The 17,656-nt window shown below is 36.5% G+C and overlaps 1 protein-coding gene across 3 annotated transcripts in view; it reads right to left on the bottom strand.

The window, feature by feature from the left end:
- CCDC50 (coiled-coil domain containing 50) overlaps positions 1–17,656 on the bottom strand; it is a 111,201-nt gene that overhangs the window by 37,483 nt on the left and 56,062 nt on the right. The window contains exons 11-12 of one of the 3 annotated variants that reach the window (XM_010385837.2): positions 12,891–12,997; positions 3,809–10,652 (exon numbers count right to left, since the gene is read on the bottom strand). In XM_010385837.2, coding sequence (XP_010384139.1) covers positions 10,633–10,652; positions 12,891–12,997 — 127 coding nt within the window. In that variant the 3' untranslated portion in view covers positions 3,809–10,632. Of the gene's footprint in view, positions 1–3,808; positions 10,653–12,890; positions 12,998–17,656 lie in introns of those variants that run through there. The other 2 variants (XM_010385838.2, XM_030932229.1) reach the window with 2 other exon arrangements.

Consider the following 17,656-nt stretch of genomic DNA (forward strand, 5'->3'; position numbering starts at 1 on the left):
CAACAAAAAATAAGTCAGTCAAGGAACTTCAGAACCTAAGGAACATGGTTTCCCTGGGCTTTCTTGTTCTCTTATATATATCGGACTAAGAAAACTACAAAGTTTTCAAAACCAGTGGTCCTCAACTTTTTTGGCACGAGGTACTGGTTTTGTAGAAAACAGGTTTTCCATGGACAAGGGTAGGTGGGCGGGGTGGAGATGGTTTTGGGATGAATCTGTTCCACCTCAGATCATTGGGCATTAGATTCTCATAAGGAGACAGCAACCTAGATGTTCTGCATGCACAGCGCACAATAAGGTGTGCGCTCCTATGAGAATCTAATGCTGCTGCTGATCTGACAGGAGGCAGAGCTCAGGTGGTAATGCTCACTGGCCTGCTGCTTACCTCCTGCTGTGCAGCCTGATTCCTGACACGCCAAGAATCAGTACCTGTCCATGGTAAAATCACTCCACTAAGACATGACAATCCTACATGTGTATGTATCTGTGATTAATATTAGGCGTCAACTTGAAGGATACCTAAATGGCTGGTAAAGTATTTCTGGGTGTGTCTGTGAAGGTGTTGCCAGAGGAGATTGACATTTGTGTCGGTGGACTGGGAGAGGAAGACCCACCTCCAATATGGGTGAGTACCATCCAATCAGCTGCCAGTGCGCCTAGAACAAAGCAGGTGGAAGAAGATGGGATCAACTTTGCCTGCTGACTTTTCTGGCTGCCTTCTTTCTCCCGTGCTGGATGCTTCCTTCCATTCGTCCTGCCCTGGACATTGGACCTCAGGTTCTTTGGCCTTTGGACTCTGTGACTTGTACCAGTGGCTTACCATGGGACCTTGGGCTTTGGCCACAGACTGAAAGCTGCGGTCAGTTTCCCTGGTTTTGAGGCTTTCGGACTTGGACAGAGCCGATATCAGCTTCTCTCTTCCCCAGCTTGCAGACGACCTATAGTGGAACTCCATCTTATAATCATGGAAGTCCATTCTTCGTAATAAACTCTTTCATATTTATATATCCTATTCGTTCTGTCCCTTTGGAGAACTCTGCTATATACATATATATACATACACACATACACATATGGAGTATTAAATGACAGCTGCAAAATATGTGAAGCAAAAATTGGTAGCAACTGAAATAAAAAAAATAGACAAATCTGGAAGTAGAGACTTCAGCACCTCTCTTGACAACTGATGGAATAACTAGACATAAATCAGAGGATACAGAAGAACTCAACAATACCAATTGGCCAACAAGATCTACTCAACATAAAGATGGCCCCTGACCATATGACAATGGTGTTAAATCTGGATAAATCCATCATAAATTGAAAATATTAACGTGAAAAGGCACTTTCAACTTAATGACTTTATGCAGACATAACCCCACAATAAGTCAAGGAGAATGAGTATATAGAACACACTACCCAACAGCAACACATGTGCTTTTCAGTGCTTATGGAACATATACTAAAACAGGCAATATCCCAGGCCATGAGGCAAACTTCAACAAAGTTAATGAAATTGGAATCATGAAGAGTGTATTCTCTAACCACAACAGAATCAAACTAGAAATGGGAGATTTTTAAAAGGTATCAGGAAAATGGTGCTGGAGCAACTGAACATGCAGGCAAAAACCACAAAGCTCATCCTAAACCTCACACTTGATACAAAAATCCACTCCACAATGGAGAAAATCTTCAAGATGTAGGGCTAGGCAGAGTTCTTAGGCTTGACACCAAATAAGAAATTTTATACACCAATTGATATACACCAATTGGTCCTGTCCAGACCAGAAAAGGCCATTTTCATACATACATAAACCCGTAGAGTCAATGACAGAGTCACCTGTGTTTGAGAGCCCCTGCAGCCTGGTCAGGGATGTGAAGGAATGAGGTATTGACAGATCAGCAGGAAAGGTTTCAAAATGATTAGTTAGGCACAAAGAGCACTGCTAGTGATGGCAAAGATCAGGTAATGACACAAAATAATTTAAAATGGCAGGCATAATTAAGGGTATGTTATGATCTACATGACCAAAACCAAATTTGCATGATTAGGCTGAGGAATTAAGAAAAGTGGGTGTGTCCTGGAAGTATGGTAAGCAAGACATACTAGTGGAGTTAATTTACAAGAACATCCAAAGACCATGTGAGGAAAGAGGCTCAAATTTCAGCCTTGGGAATAAAACACAGAGACGGATATTGGTTAGAAAAACACATAACAAGTTAATGATAATCTACTGCATGTGGAGATAGAAGTAGCAAAATAGTGCAGTAAAGAACAAAAGATCATGGCTGAGGACTTTCATGATGGAATGTCTAGGAAGTCTTTGTGATTTTGCAGGCACCCAGCAGTGAATAAAGCTGCTCTCTTCCTGGCAACATCTTAAAAGAAACCAGCAGCCCTTGACAGCAGGAATCCTCAAATGTTATACCTGAAGGAGTGCTTCAGGCAAGTGAACTGAGATACAGCAGGATAAATGATGTCCCAAGTTCCTGAAACAAGCTCATAGCAAAACCTGGACTAGGACCCCACATCTCCTTATTCCTGTAGATTTCTTTACTACACTGATTTTGCTGCAGCCTTTAGTTTTGCGTTCGTTCATTTAAGAATGATACCCAAACACAATGGAGGGGGGGAACTGGTCTTCCTGCCCTTGAAATGGAGGCAAAATTGTCTTGAAACTGTGACTCTAGGATTTGCAGTAGTCCAAAACCCTCTTAAAGGTTTCTCCAAATTTCTAACGTGTGCGAGGTGGACAGTGGCCTCTTAGCTGCTTTAAGAAGGAACTTTCTGGCCGGGCGCGGTGGCTCAAGCCTGTAATCCCAGCACTTTGGGAGGCCGAGACGGGCGGATCACGAGGTCAGCAGATCGAGACCATCCTGGCTAACACCGTGAAACCCCATCTCTACTAAAAATACAAAAACTAGCCGGGCGAGGTGGCGGGCGCCTGTAGTCCCAGCTACTCGGGAGGCTGAGGCAGGAGAATGGCGTAAACCCGGGAGGCGGAGCCTGCAGTGAGCTGAGATCCGGCCACTGCACTCCAGTCCGGCGACAGAGCGAGACTCCGCCTCAAAAAAAAAAAAAAAGAAGGAACTTTCTAGTATGCTACCTCTTAACATGGCCACATGGCCATAGCCTCACAATCAGACTCAAGTCATATTCCCCACAAACCACCCTATCACCCTGAGTACCTCTTACCACAGATTAAAGGGAGCTATTTTACTTGCATATTTAATTTTTAAATTGGCTTCTAGATGCATCAACTTTTTCCACTGGCAACTTTAGTATTTATTTAGAGACCAAAGGTTGAAATCAACATACCAATCTTCTTCAACTAAATAAAACAGTATCACCTGCACATCACTGGTACTATTCAAGATCTAGCAGAGACTACAGAAATCATTTAGATTCCCTGCTATATTTGCCATAGAGGAATCTGAGGCCTAGAGAATGTGCTCTAGGATTGCTAAATAGTGACATCTTTAAAAATAAATTTAGTAGTCATTGAAAATATTATTTTTAACATACCTGATAAATTTTTGCAGAATCATTTCCCACATCGTGGCTATTCTACCAAACCAAATAACAAAATTTTTATGAAGGTAAAATATTGAATAAATCAGTTATTAATATCCATTTTCTCAAAATACATTTAAGTGTCCACAAGGTGTCAGGTATAGTGCAGAGCTGTGCATGGGGTCTTTAATCACTGGAATTATTGTGTGAACACCCATTTACCTGTTTTTTTTCTCCCAAATACATCAATCAAACCACCAACCACCACAGACAAAACAAAGCTACTTCTCCAACTGATCCATACTTGGCAGTATTTATTGAGAATTTCAATACACCAGGCATCGTTATCATGTTATACATATTTATAGAAAGTGTATGGAAATGGAGAGAAAATTTTACTGTTATTAAACAGACCTATTAGGGTCATTTTGTAAAAAATAACAATCATAATAATACTTATCATTGCTATTTACGTAACTTTCCCTGAATGTTGTAAAGAAACAACAAAAACATGAGACAGAGACCACTGACTTAACAAATGGATGACTTTATTAAGAGAGAAGGACAAGATTGATATTTACCTTGGTCAAACCATTCAGGAAAACAAAGCACAAAGACTTAGAGAATACTTTGGTTTAAAAATTATTCATAATATCAATATTAAACTTGATGTTTAAAGAACCCAATGAGAAATATGGTGTAAAAAACCATGAAAACACAAGCTTGCATAGATGAATTAATGTAGATGTACAATTGGCATTTAAAAAAGGAGGTTTGCGTTTTGGGAGTGCCTTAACGATGCTGAACACCTGAACCTCCCAAGACACATGAAAGTCACCAGCACCACAATTCTCATTTTCCTCAATGAGGTCATGACCAGGAACAACTTCTGCTGTATGGAGGTGAACTGAAAGAGACTCTGCTTCCACTGGCCTAGTCCAGATGGGTGTGTATATTCCCATCAGAACCCACCACTGGTCACCTTTAAGGCATCCACAAAATGTCCCTCACAGTTTCACTTAATGTCTAGATAGGCATGTAGTTTGAGGCAGTCTCTTTGTTTTCTGTCCTCACACAGGCAACTATATTCCATCAAGGTTCTGTTCAATTCCATGAAATAACTATTTCAAAGCTGCATATTCTTCTGGGGCTTAGTTATAAATCCATGAGCATCTGGAATAACAATCCATTTGTTTTATAAACATATCCACATTCCAAATATCAAAGCGGCACTTACTAAAGAATCTGAAAGTGCCCAGGCAATGTGTAGTCTCTCTCTCAAGAGATCACTTTTCTAATTTATGAGACAAATGACAGCATCACCTCAGATTTCCTGAGCAACTTGATTTATGTGAGCAAACTCTTGTACTTTTTAATTCAGCACCTTTTCAAAATATGTGCTGGGATAGATTCTTCTTAGGGAAAACCCCATTAAAGAGAATTCTCATTTTGGAGCATCATTTTGATATTCTATCTCCCCCGTGTATCCTCTCAATATTTATAACACTTTATGAAATAAATACTGGGTTGCCTGTAAGAAGAGAAAAATATAGCTCTTTCTGAGAAACAGCATTTGGCTTGCAGTTTACAGCAAGAGCTGAAATTAGAGACCATAGGGATCTCCAAGGTCAATTTGACCAGAAGTACAAAAATTCTGATGTCAAAAACCCTCTCGCCAAATAGCTAGAAATTATTTTAGCAATTATAGCCTGAAATCCAGCACAACAAAAATGTATCCCAATTCTATATGTCATAGTATGTTCTCTTAGCTGTCTTCCCTTACTTCTTACTCCTTGATCTTTTGTGAAGAAAATGTCGCTCAAACCCATCTTTCAATTTTTCTGTTCTTTATATAGGAACCTCAGCAATGAATAACAGGGCACTAAGTTACACAATTAATTCTGTCCTTATCCGAAATGCTGAAACCTGCACAGTGCTGGTTCCCTATGCTATGAAGTTATTCAAAAAGAGAAAAAACATTTTGTAGTTTGCTGAGAATGTACAAATGCATCTTAAACCTATTAAAATGTTACTAGGCAGTGTTCACATATATATGTAAGGGAAAGAGAATGGTTTTTAGGGCCACATATTTCTACAACTCAACATGATTACTTACATGATTGCGTTAGCTTGTGGTATCAAATAGAATCACCACTCTGGTGTCTTTCTTATCATAGCAAAAGTTTTCCTGCTTTTCTCTTAAAAGTAATAAAATAGAAACACTCTTCACATTAGCAAATCTCCCATTTCAAGTAAATGTCTCTGTTTTGTTTGGTTTTCTCCTTTTTTTCTGTTAATGGTTAAGCACTTCAATACACAAGGGTGTTGGTGAAATTCTTACAAATAATCTGAATGTCTTCACTGCATAACAGAACCTTTGGAAGTATCTTCTATATCGTCACCATAGAAGACAGTCAACTTTCAATTACTCAAGAAGTGGCCACCTGGTATGAAGGATTTGGCCAGGAAATTCTCTCTCCTTCTACCAGTCTTTTTTGGTCATGCCACTGTTTATTCAGAGGTTGACAGACAACATGAAATAAAATTATGTATTTATTGTGTTACAGATCAGCCATAAGTCAGTGGCAGAAAAGGTCCAAAGCTTCTGATGACAAGGATGCTTGGGGATCATCTGTGAATGCTGGATCTCAATGGAAAGTTGACTGTCGGTCACATAAAGGAAGTAACGTACACTGACATCAGTCAGAGTCAAACTAATTTAAGGCAGTACTGCTCCTCACAAACAGCGCTGGCATAAAGTGCAGGTCTCACTGTAAAAGTTACTCTGTAGTAGTGAGATTTTCTAGTTTACTCTTTTTTTCTTGACTTCTCTAGAATTAAATTTCAGCATTTCTAATGACAGTTGTTAAATACCAGGAGCAACAATATCCTGACTCTTTCCTTTAATATTCCTACCTCTCACCATGGATAAAAGAGATTCTTCCACCAATAATTTGAATGACACTGTGCCCCATGCAGCATTAACAGGACAGTCTCCAGTTTGCTTCTATCTGCCCATATTACGTACCATGGGCTAAAAAGAAAAAAGTGTTCTATCAACAGTAAGATAAGCAGATATGGCTTTAAGACTCACAGGCACCACCAGAAATGAGAAAATGGGACCATTTTATATAGTTCTCTATGAGCAGTAACAGACAAAGTAATTTAAAGATCTTTTTTCCTTTTTGCTGAAGCATGAGGTTTTGATATTGTTACGATTGCTTCATCAGAATATGGCACTCGATGTACAATGAAGTCTACCTTAGCACTCCCTACACAAATACCGTCTTCTCAAAAGGGAAAAAGCCTTTGGCTGCAAGTACTATTCCATTATCAGTCCTTCAGAAAGCTGTTTACACAGAGATCTCACTCCTTTATTAGGCTGAAGATTTTACAGCCAATCATCATAGTTATCTTTCAAGAAAATAATCACTGAATAATGAATCATCTCGGTATTCCCCAAAGTGATGTTTACACAAAGGCAGGACATTAAAAATCTAGGACCTAAAATGTTAACCACTTATGGGGTAAAATGAATGCACCATATTACAGTAGGTATTTCCAATCTGGCACAACACGAATTTCAGACAAGTTTTCACAGTACTAAGGAAAATTAATAATCAGTTAAAAGCTAATTATTTTCATACTGAAAAGTTCTGACTTTGAGGGAAAGTGATGAGCAACAGTCAGCAATGAATTCCCTCATTATCCAGCTCAGCTTCAGTACACATTAGAGAAGAAAAGGAGGGTTAATGAATTGGGTCCAGAATTTTCAAGAGTGAGTTCAGTAAACACAAACACAAGGTCACACATTTTTGAATCTGTTGACCTAGATCCAAGCAGTCATTGCCATTCTAAAAAGGTTTTCCTCCTAAGAGCATCTATCCATATCTTTCTTTTCTAATTCAGCTATTTCTCTATCATCAGAACACCTAGGGTTAATTTTCATTTTCTGTTTTTGTAATTTATTGGTATGCTGCTGGTGGTTGTAAAGTAACTTGGGAACTAGCAATTCAATAGTATGCAAAGCCACTTTCTGAAAATCACAATGTTCCTTTAAATACATGTAAAGCAACTGTCCAGTCCCAAAATAAAATACTTATGTCTAATAAAATACGTATGTCTAACAGTGGTTTGAACGCAAAAGTCAAATATTTTTCAAGTCAAAACCTTTCATTTGACTCTTACCTAACTTTACTTCCAAACAATGATTTATAAAATGTGGAGGAGAGTGGGTGTCTATGTCAAGCAGCCTTATGATAAAGCTCCATAACATATTGTGCTTATTCAACAATACAGGTGTTAATGAGGCCTGGCCTCCAAAGGACAAAGATACAGAAACAGAAAGGTTTTCCAAGGCCAGAAGTGTTAGTTTACATCACAACATTAAAGCATAATACACTGTGGGCCTAAAAATTAAACTGCATGTGTTCTAGCAGCAGGAACAACAACAACAAAAATAAACGCTTCCACATGTATATAAAAATGACCGAGTAAAAAGCAGAGAACACAGTGAAAAGTGTCTGGCAGTTCATTAAAATACACGAGTTGCTTCTATAGTCTCAAACATTATTACATTACTTGAATGAGAAAGAGTAAGAGGATTTAACTGGCTGAATTGCATTTCTATCTCCTTATTCATAGGGTAATAATTACTCTGATATTATTTAAAAAGTGTTTGCTTTACACAAAAATAAAATAAACATAAAATATTTTAAAATTGTAATCTTTTAAAAACCTTTAAAAAAAGTAACAAATTTTCAATAAAGATGTTGAATTAGCTATCACAAGGGAAATACCACCTTTGGTCACTTACTAAGACAGCTGAAACACTAGCATTCCGGGAAAGTGTTAAGTGGTATGAAATTTTTTTGAATGAAGTACCTCCAGTTAACATTTTACAATAATAAATAACTGGATGAAGTACATGAGAGGCAAGAGAAATACAGAATTTCTAAAGTAAAACTGATCATTGTATGAGATAGAAAAATAAATATTTATGAAATAAAAAATGGCAAAATGATTTTGCCTAGTTATCAAATAAAAATACACTGTTTTTTCCTTTAAAATTACAATAAAAAAACTTTGAAGGACACGAAACAAAATCACAGGGCAGATAAAGAAAAATATAGCATTACTATAAGTAAACAAGGCCTAAGCTTTGGATATTGAAACCACTATCTGGAATTTGACTTAAGGCCAGGACCTTCCATTTTGTCTCCAACTTCCTTATTTAAATGGAGGTTTTTCTTTATCATAGCTATAAAAAGTCCTGTTATTTTCCTTTTCCTCCATTTCTCCAAAATGACTATATAATGTAGGGACGCAGATTATCTTTCTGATTAACATTTGCCCAACACTTAATTCAGATGATTTTACTTAAATTCCTGAAATGAACAAACTTTATGAAACTACAAATCTTTCTCAAAATGAGCTGTTTGAATATTGCCCAACTTTAAAGACTATCTGAAAAGATAAGGCAAACAGAAGGCAATTTCCAGCAGGAAAAAAATTAACGTTTTTCTCTAGTGACCTATATATTTCTTTCCTAAACAAATGCCATATTGAAATGCCAAGAATTTCAGATTTATACAATGAAAAATAATAGCAAGTCAAGTTATATATGAAGCGGGGGGGGGAGAGAGAGAGAGAGGGGAAGTACAAATGAGCTTGATTGCCATTTGTCAGCTAAGCAGTATGGGAAAATAAATATGGCAGTAAGGTCAGCAGCTACACAAAGACTCAATTTCTTGAAGAGGGGCTTGAAGGTCTTGTACAAAATACAATCCCTTGCACAAAGGAATACAAATGTTTAAAACCAAATACTTGGCTGGCTGGATGCAATGGCTTATACCTGTAATCCCAGCACTTTGGGAGGCCGAGGCAGGTGGATCACTTGAGGTCAGGAGTTCGAGATCAGCCTGGCCAACATGGTGAAACCCCCTCTCTACTAAAAATAATAAAATTAGCCATGTGTGGTGCCACACACCTGTAATCTCAGCTACTCGGGAGGCTGAGGCAGGGGAACTGCTCAAGTCCGGGAGGTGGAGGTTGCACTGAGTCAAGATTGCACCACTGCACTCCACCCTGGGTGACAGGGTGAGACTCATCTCAAAAAAAAAAAAAAAAAAAAAAAAAAAAAAAAAACTTGGATAAATAACCACTTTATCACATTCAACTTCAAGTTGAATTAATCTAATCATTGGTATGTAAACACAACATTATTGAGAGGTTATCAACAAATATAGATATGACTTTAAGCAAGGGAAAAACTTCAGTCTACAGCCAGAGAGAAGGATGGCATCATTACTTATGCAATCATCTTTCAATTCCATTTCCTTGGCTCTACAAGTAAATCAAAAACAAGAGATGGAATACAAAGTTTTTCATATATCTGAGTTAAAATTTCAGAGAACTAAATTTTTGTCAATAAATACCAATAAATGGTCCACTGCCCAGGGGCTTCGGAAAGCCTTGCTACTGAGTCAAAAGCTGAGTAACTGTTAAAGAATGCTATCTAGGCCAATCTCCCCAGGAGGGCTGAGAAGGAATATGCAAAACCTCTATAGTCCATCTAGTCAGAATAACGTATTTCAATTGCTTCAAGAGTTTCTTTTTTTAAAATACTTTATGGTAGTGATTTTCTTTTCCTAAAGAATACAAAAAGCAAAGGCTCTCTCCTTCAAAATATGATACACTAATGCAACAAAAAGCTATTTCTTATATTCTTTTATTCTGCGTTGCATCCAAACATTGTTTTACTTTGATCATTCATCTCCACAAAATTTGAATTGCTAATTAAGGCCTACTCCCTAGATGCCAAATTCCATACCTAACAAAATGGCAGTTTACAGAGCTCTTAGATACTATATTCCAAGAAGTATATGCAGCATAGAGGTGGCCAGTATTTAGAAGCTACATTTTCTTATACTGCCCAAGTGATTACAAATAACCAAAATATTTGAAATGAATTAAAAATTATTTATGGTCAGAAATATACTTGAGGATAAATCCCAGGAATGCAAACACAGGAGAAAAAAATAAGTGTAGAATTCATTCTGTATCACCCAGTAATATTTGCTATAGTGAGTCCATTTTCAAGGCAGATTCCTAGGTTTTTAATGCTTGTAATGAAAACCTGGGGAGGGGAAGAAAAAAGGAAACACAATTAAAGAAAAACCTTTGAAACTCAGACAGCTTTTTCTCCCTGCCCAAGTAAAATAACTTTATTTCTATATATTTCAAATGGTACTTTACTCTTGATTGTGACGTATACACAGAATCAATGTGTTAGTTTAGTATTATGCATCAAATGTACGTCTAAGACAGTAAGGTCCCCCTCAAAAGGTGATACACGTAGTTTGAGAAAGAAAAATACGAGCTACTTTGTTAAATCGGGGACAGTGAAAATGCCACCAACTGATGGAAGCTGAGGTGGGATGTTTTGATGAAGATGTTTATAATGTCCAACTAACCTTATTTTTAAAATAATGCCTTTTGTCTTCTTCTCAGTATGGGATGCAAGTCAGAATTGGGGGGAGGGAAGCTTTCTTAAAAATGCAAATGCTTGACAACCTCCATCCAGAGATTCTGATTTAAGTATTCCAGAGTGTCATTTTTGCAATGGTATTTTTAAATAACAGCAGAAAATGTAATTTAAAGACATTTCGGGACATTATTATTAGACTTAGAAATGAATACTAACAATATCACCTAAGTCTTCAAAAATCCTAACCAAAAAACGCATCAATTAATGAGATCTAATATATTTGCAAAGTCCTACTGCACTCTGCAAACTTCTATTACATATGTAATCTTTCATGATCCTGACAACTCTGACACTTTCTATTTAGACTGCCTCCATTTTGTAGAGGAGGAAATCAATATAAGAAACTATCTTTTTCAGCATTTAATTTTACAACTCTCATAAATATGTACATAAGTGAACCCAGATCCTTGCAAGAGCAAATACAACCCAACTGTTCGTCTGTCAGAGGCGTCTGAACCAGAGCGACTCCATCTTTAACAGCGGCTGGATAAAATAAGGCTGAGACCTGCTGGACTGCATTCCCAGGAGGACAGACATTCTAGGTCACAGGATGAGATACGAGGTCAGCACAAGACACAGGTAATAAAGACTTTGCTGATAAAACAGGCTGTGGTAAAGAAGCTGGCCAAAACCAAGACGGTGACAAATCTGAACTCTGGCTGTCCTCACTGCTCATTATATGCTAACTATAATGCATTAGCATGCTAAAAGACACTCCCACCACAGCCATGACAGGTTACAGATGCCATGGGAACATCAGAAGTTACCCTATAAGGTCTATAAAGGGAAGGAACTCTCAGTTCCAGGATTTGCCCACCCCTTTCCCAGAAAACTCCTGAATAATACACCCCTTGTATTAATCAGCATATAACCAAATAACCATAAAAATGGGTAACCAGCAGCCCACACTGCTGCTCTGCCTATGGAGCAGCCATTCTTTATTCCTTTACTTTCTTAATAAACTTGCTTCTACCAGTTTACTCTATGGATTCCCCTAGAATTCTTTCTTACACGAGATCCAAGAACCTTCTCTTGGAATCTGAACTGGGACCCCTTTCTGGTAACACATTTTAAAGGTTTCATCCAGTTTAGATATCCCTATTGTTTCTTTATGCTTTGTTCCATTTTTCTTTTGCATAAACGTTACGTGGGAGTTGTGCATGCATATTTTAAATCTAATTAATAAGAGTCACGGGCAGATAGGAAACAAGAGCCACTGTAGAAAATGCAGTCCTGCAGATCTAAATGGAGGTCACCATCACCCTTTAAGAATCTGATGAAAGAGCTGGGTGCAGTGGCTCATGCCTGTAATACCAGCACTTTGGGAGGCCGAGGCAGAGGGATTACTTGAGTCTAGTCTGGGGTGACATGGTAACACCTCATCTCTACAAAAAAAAAAAACAGAAATTAGCCGAGCGTGGTGGCACACGCCTGTAATCCCAGCTCCCTGGGAGGCTGAGATGGAAGGATGACTTGAACCCAGGTGGTGGAGGCTGCAGTGAGCCGAGACCATGCCACTGCATTCCAGCGTGGGGGACAGAGTGAGACTCTTGTCTCAAAAAAAAAAAAAAAAAAAGTGAATCTGATGAAAGCTTCTAGAGGAAAATGTAAATAAACAGAATATCTTACATACAATTTAGAGTGTTCTGTTTTCTGTTTTTTGTCTTGTTACTGTTTTAATAATTGAGGAGTGCTACAGCAATGTGCTGAGAGAATAACTTATTTTTGCACTCTAGTGGAACACAGAATTTGATTTTTCCACTACAACATGAGGCTTATATTTTTTTAAAAAAAGATCCTAAACTTGACCATACATACTCTTCTTACCTTTATGAGAGGACTCTGATTTTGAGAAATGCCGTGTGGAACTCTGCTGGTTTGTAAAATGAGTGTAATCCGAATCTTCACCATCTGTCATGATAGGTGGTGGTGGCCTAAAAGAAAGCCAGAATTTAAAGGGGCATTCTAAGTAACGCTTACTACAACTTCACCTCTCATTGGATTGAAAGGTAAAAACATTTTCTCAGTGAAATCAGAAGCCAAAATGCTTCAGAATTCACACTGTAGTTCTTGGACAGTTGCATAGCCTTGAATAAATTATTTATCTTCCCGTTCCTTTGTTTTGATGTCATAATTCAATAAAAACAAGTATCTCCTCAACAACTGACACGTTAGGAACTGTGCTAGATAAACAAAGATTAGTATGATGTGACCGCTGCCATTTATAAGAAATAAACTTTGTTTTGGTGCATCTTCCCAAGTCAAAGAAAAAATAGAATAAAGAACAGAAAAGAAGAAAATAATAAAGTCAAGGAAGAAAGGAAAGGAAACAGAGAGAAGAAGGAAGGGTAGGAGGCAGAAAGGAGGGAGGAAACAGAAACAAAATTTCATGATCAAAGTTCCTTTATCCACTAGGTGGCAAAACAGATCTTAATATATTTGCAACTTCTATGTAATACATTTGTAAAAAAAAATTAAAAATAAAATTTTTACTACTCTAAACTTTTTATTAGTTACTTAACATAGATTTATGCAAACATGTGGCACTGAAGCAGAAAACCTCTCATTCTTTATTTCCCAAAGGTGTACTCAAAGTTTGCACTAAAGGATAGCACCAGATTAAGATTTATCAAATATATAACCACACTGTAGGCCATTATGTACATTTATATGTAAAATCTAGAAGCCATAAGTATTCTGAGGTTTGTAAAGTTAAAATTGGTTTGGTACAATGGGCTCTGTCATGTAAAAATAAAAGCAAGTGTTTTCAAATTTTTTATCTTGTCCTCAAGCAATAAATCTTTCCCTAGGTATTCAGCACCCATAAGAGGTCAGCATGGGATATAAACTGGTATATGTGCTGAGGACTATGCTACAGGTTCTACATAGATTATCTCAATTAACTTTTAGGATAAGTCTATATGCTAACTATCATATACATATTTTAGAGTCAGATTAGGTTAGATGAGGTAAATAATCTGTCCATGTTCACACAGCTGTTAAGTGGCACACCCAGGCCTCAAACTCAACTGGATTTCAAAACCAGTGTTCTTAACTACTCTAGTATGCTCTACTACACAGGTGTGTATTTTTATCAGGAGCAGCATCATCTGTATACAAGACTATATGTATATATGTGTGTTTATATATACACATTTGTGTATTTTCATAAGTATACTTTCATAAGTATCTATACTTATACTTTCAAATATCATTTCATGCATTTGTTATATACATATAAGTAATGGAAACAGTGAATAATACATTTTTCTAATTTTTATTTTTAAATCATTTGTTTACAAATATTGGAAATTAAATAGTGTTTTTCTTCAATACCTGATATTTACAACACTTATCTCTAAAAAGCAATGTAAGACTTGGTAGAAAAATTGAGACAAATCAATCTGACTCTAGGATTAAAAAACTTAGCTTCAAAAAGCAAACAAGTGGCTTAAGAAGTGACTCAGGCCCAAGAAAACAGGGTTAGTAATTCAAGTGACCCAGTCTGTTGCTCTCTCTTTTATTAATGTCATTAGGCAGTCAAAAATCAGGAAAGAGAAGTTGAGTGGGACTCACCAAAACAATCCATGATTATTGCCTCACCATCAACTCATCATCACGGAAAAGCATGCTAAAGTTATGAAACAAAGCACAGGATGCCCAGAAGTTTTCTAGCATGTTCATGTAAGGATAAACAAATCAAGCTAGAATGGCTTCAGTGCTCTTAAGTATACTGTTCTGCTTAGTTTCATGTTACACAGAGAACAAATCTTGCTGCCAGGAGAGAGACCTACATCAAATTATTTTGTTATACCAGAGACAATTGTTTTAAAGTTAAGGGCATATATATCCAAGTTAGAAAAATCTTATTAACCAATACTTCGTTGTATAGTTTATTGTATTAAGACTGCCTGTTTCCTACCTTTCTCATGAAATAATTTACATCTTTAACTTAGTGATACAGCCAAATACTTCATAATTCACTTCAAAATTCATTTAAGAAACCCTCCTAGACACTTAAATCAGGAAGTCTCCCTATGTTCTTATCATCTTGTACTTTTCATCTATAGTACTTAACACAATCGTAATAGTTATTTGGATAATTATTTTTTTAAATTACAAACTCATGAGAACATGACAGAGTTCATTCTTGTTGACTGATGTGTACCCCAATTACGTGTGAGCAATTATTAGGATGCTCAGTAAATACTGGATAAATGAAAAATGGGAGACAAATGTATTTCACATTCATAAGAATGCTTAAGGAATAAAATGAGATTTATAAAATATTTATTTTTTTCTAAGGAAAAAATGTAAGTAGAATAACAATATTACCATTATAAAATCCTGTAGTTAAAACAATTTGGAACACGGGATGAAATTTTTTCCAGTTACAAGAGTTAGAATTCAGATTGCTAAGTGATCCTCTATTTCCTTAAAAACAGTAGAAAACTTTCAATAGTGTTTTGTAGTTCTCCTCATAGAGATCTTTCACCTCCTTGGTTAGAAGTATTCCTAGGTATTCTGTGTGTGTGGTTATCGTAGATGGGATTGAGTTCTTGATTTGATTCTCAGCTTGAACCTTACTGGAATATAGAAATGCTACTGATTTTTGTACATGGATTTTGTTTCCTGAGACTATGCTTAAGTTGTTTATCAAGTCTAGGAGATCATAGATGACACAAATAAACGGAAAAGCACTCTGCTCATGGGGTTGGAAGAATCTATATGATTAAAATGTCCAGGTCAGGTGCGGTGGCTCATGCCTTAATCCCAGCACTTCGAGAGGCCAAGGCAGGCAGATCACCTGAGGTCAGGAATTTAAGACCAGCTTCGCCAGAATGGTGAAACCCTGTCTCCACTAACTATACAAAAATTAACTGGGCAAATAGCTAAGACATGGAATCAACGAAAATGCCCATCAACAGTTAATTAAAGGAAATGTGGTATATATACACTATAGAATACTACACAGCCATAAAAAAGAATGAAATCGTATCATTTGCTGCAACATGGATGCTTCTGGAGGGCATTATTCTATGTGAATTAACACAGAAACAGAAAACTAAATATTGCATGTTCTTACTTGTAAGTGGGAGCTAAATCCTGGGTTCACATGGACTTAAAGATGTGGATAATAGACACTGGGAACTCCAAAAGGAGGGAGGGAGGCAAGGGCTGAAAAACTTCCTACTGGGTACTCTGTTCACTATCTGGGTGACAAAGTCAAAAGTACAAACCTCAGTACCACACAATATACCCTTGTAACAAACCTACACATGTATCCCCAGAATCTAAAATAAAAATGGCAATTTTTGAAAAATAATAACAAAGGTTAAACACACATACACAAAGAGCAGAAAATTCTGTAACAGACAAAGAAATTGGATTGTTGACCATAAGTATTATAAACTGTAGATGAGAATTTGTTTCTCCTCTACTACTATTACCACACTTCAGTAATAAACATCTTGACCTAGGAAGTGCCATGTTTTTCAATCCTTGAAACCAACTCTTTCTGTATAGCTAGCTAGCTCAACTTTCCCACCATGATTAAATGTGAAAGAGGAAAACCACAGATTCTAACCAGAAAGCATACATTCTGATATTAGTTGTGCAAGGTATCTACATATGCAAGATATATAAGCTTTAACTTTCAACAATGAAAATACAGGTTTCATAAAATTCTTACTTTTTTTTTTTTGTCATATAAACAATCCTTCTAAAATGACATTTAAAGACAAATGTTCCTCTAAGGTAAAAACAAAAATTTCTATTCTACTAGCTGTAAGTCACTTTTCATTCATTTATAGTAGTCATTTTTAATACAGGATCATTTGATTATTCACTCTTTCAGTATGCCAAATATTTCTGAAGTATGTATTACATTCCACAAAACTTGTTTTCAGACTTTAATAAACTTTCTTAAGAAATCATCCAATACTGTTCCATCACATATGCTGTCAATGGTATTACTATTCTAAAGAGACCAAGGATTTGAAGACCGCAGAATCAGCCTAAAGATGATTTAAATTCATTTGACTAAAAAAAAAGGATAATAATCCAGATGTATTTACTTAGTGAGAACAGATTAGCTGCTGCTTCTTTTACTTGGATACTTTGGGAATGTACTAACCTATAGAGTTCTAAAAAAGTGTTTGGTATGTGCTTAACCAAAAGCTACAAAAGAAACAGATTTTACATAACTAGACAGAATATGCCACTATTGTTCTCAGAGCAATACAAACCCAATGTAATTTTCTGAAGGGTTATCTTCTGAAAGCAAATGAGTTTTAAAACAGAGGATAACTTTTTAAGGACACTAAATACATTCACTTGAAGGAAACAAGTCTAGGAACTTCAGTGTGGGCATGAGCAGCAACAACAGTGTCAATTATTCAATGAAATAAACGTTGTAAGAATTGATAACTAATAATCAAGAATAAAATTCAAATTTGAATAATTCAGAGTTTTCAAAATGTTAAATTTAGTGTTACTTTTTTGTCTTGTTTTTAACAGTTCTTCACATTTCAATCATGATTTCCTTTGAAAGGTAACAAAAAGCAATTAAAAAACAAAAAGAGGTTACTTCC

This window comes from Rhinopithecus roxellana, chromosome 1 (assembly GCF_007565055.1).
Source record: "Rhinopithecus roxellana isolate Shanxi Qingling chromosome 1, ASM756505v1, whole genome shotgun sequence".
Taxonomy (NCBI): Eukaryota; Metazoa; Chordata; class Mammalia; order Primates; family Cercopithecidae; genus Rhinopithecus; species Rhinopithecus roxellana.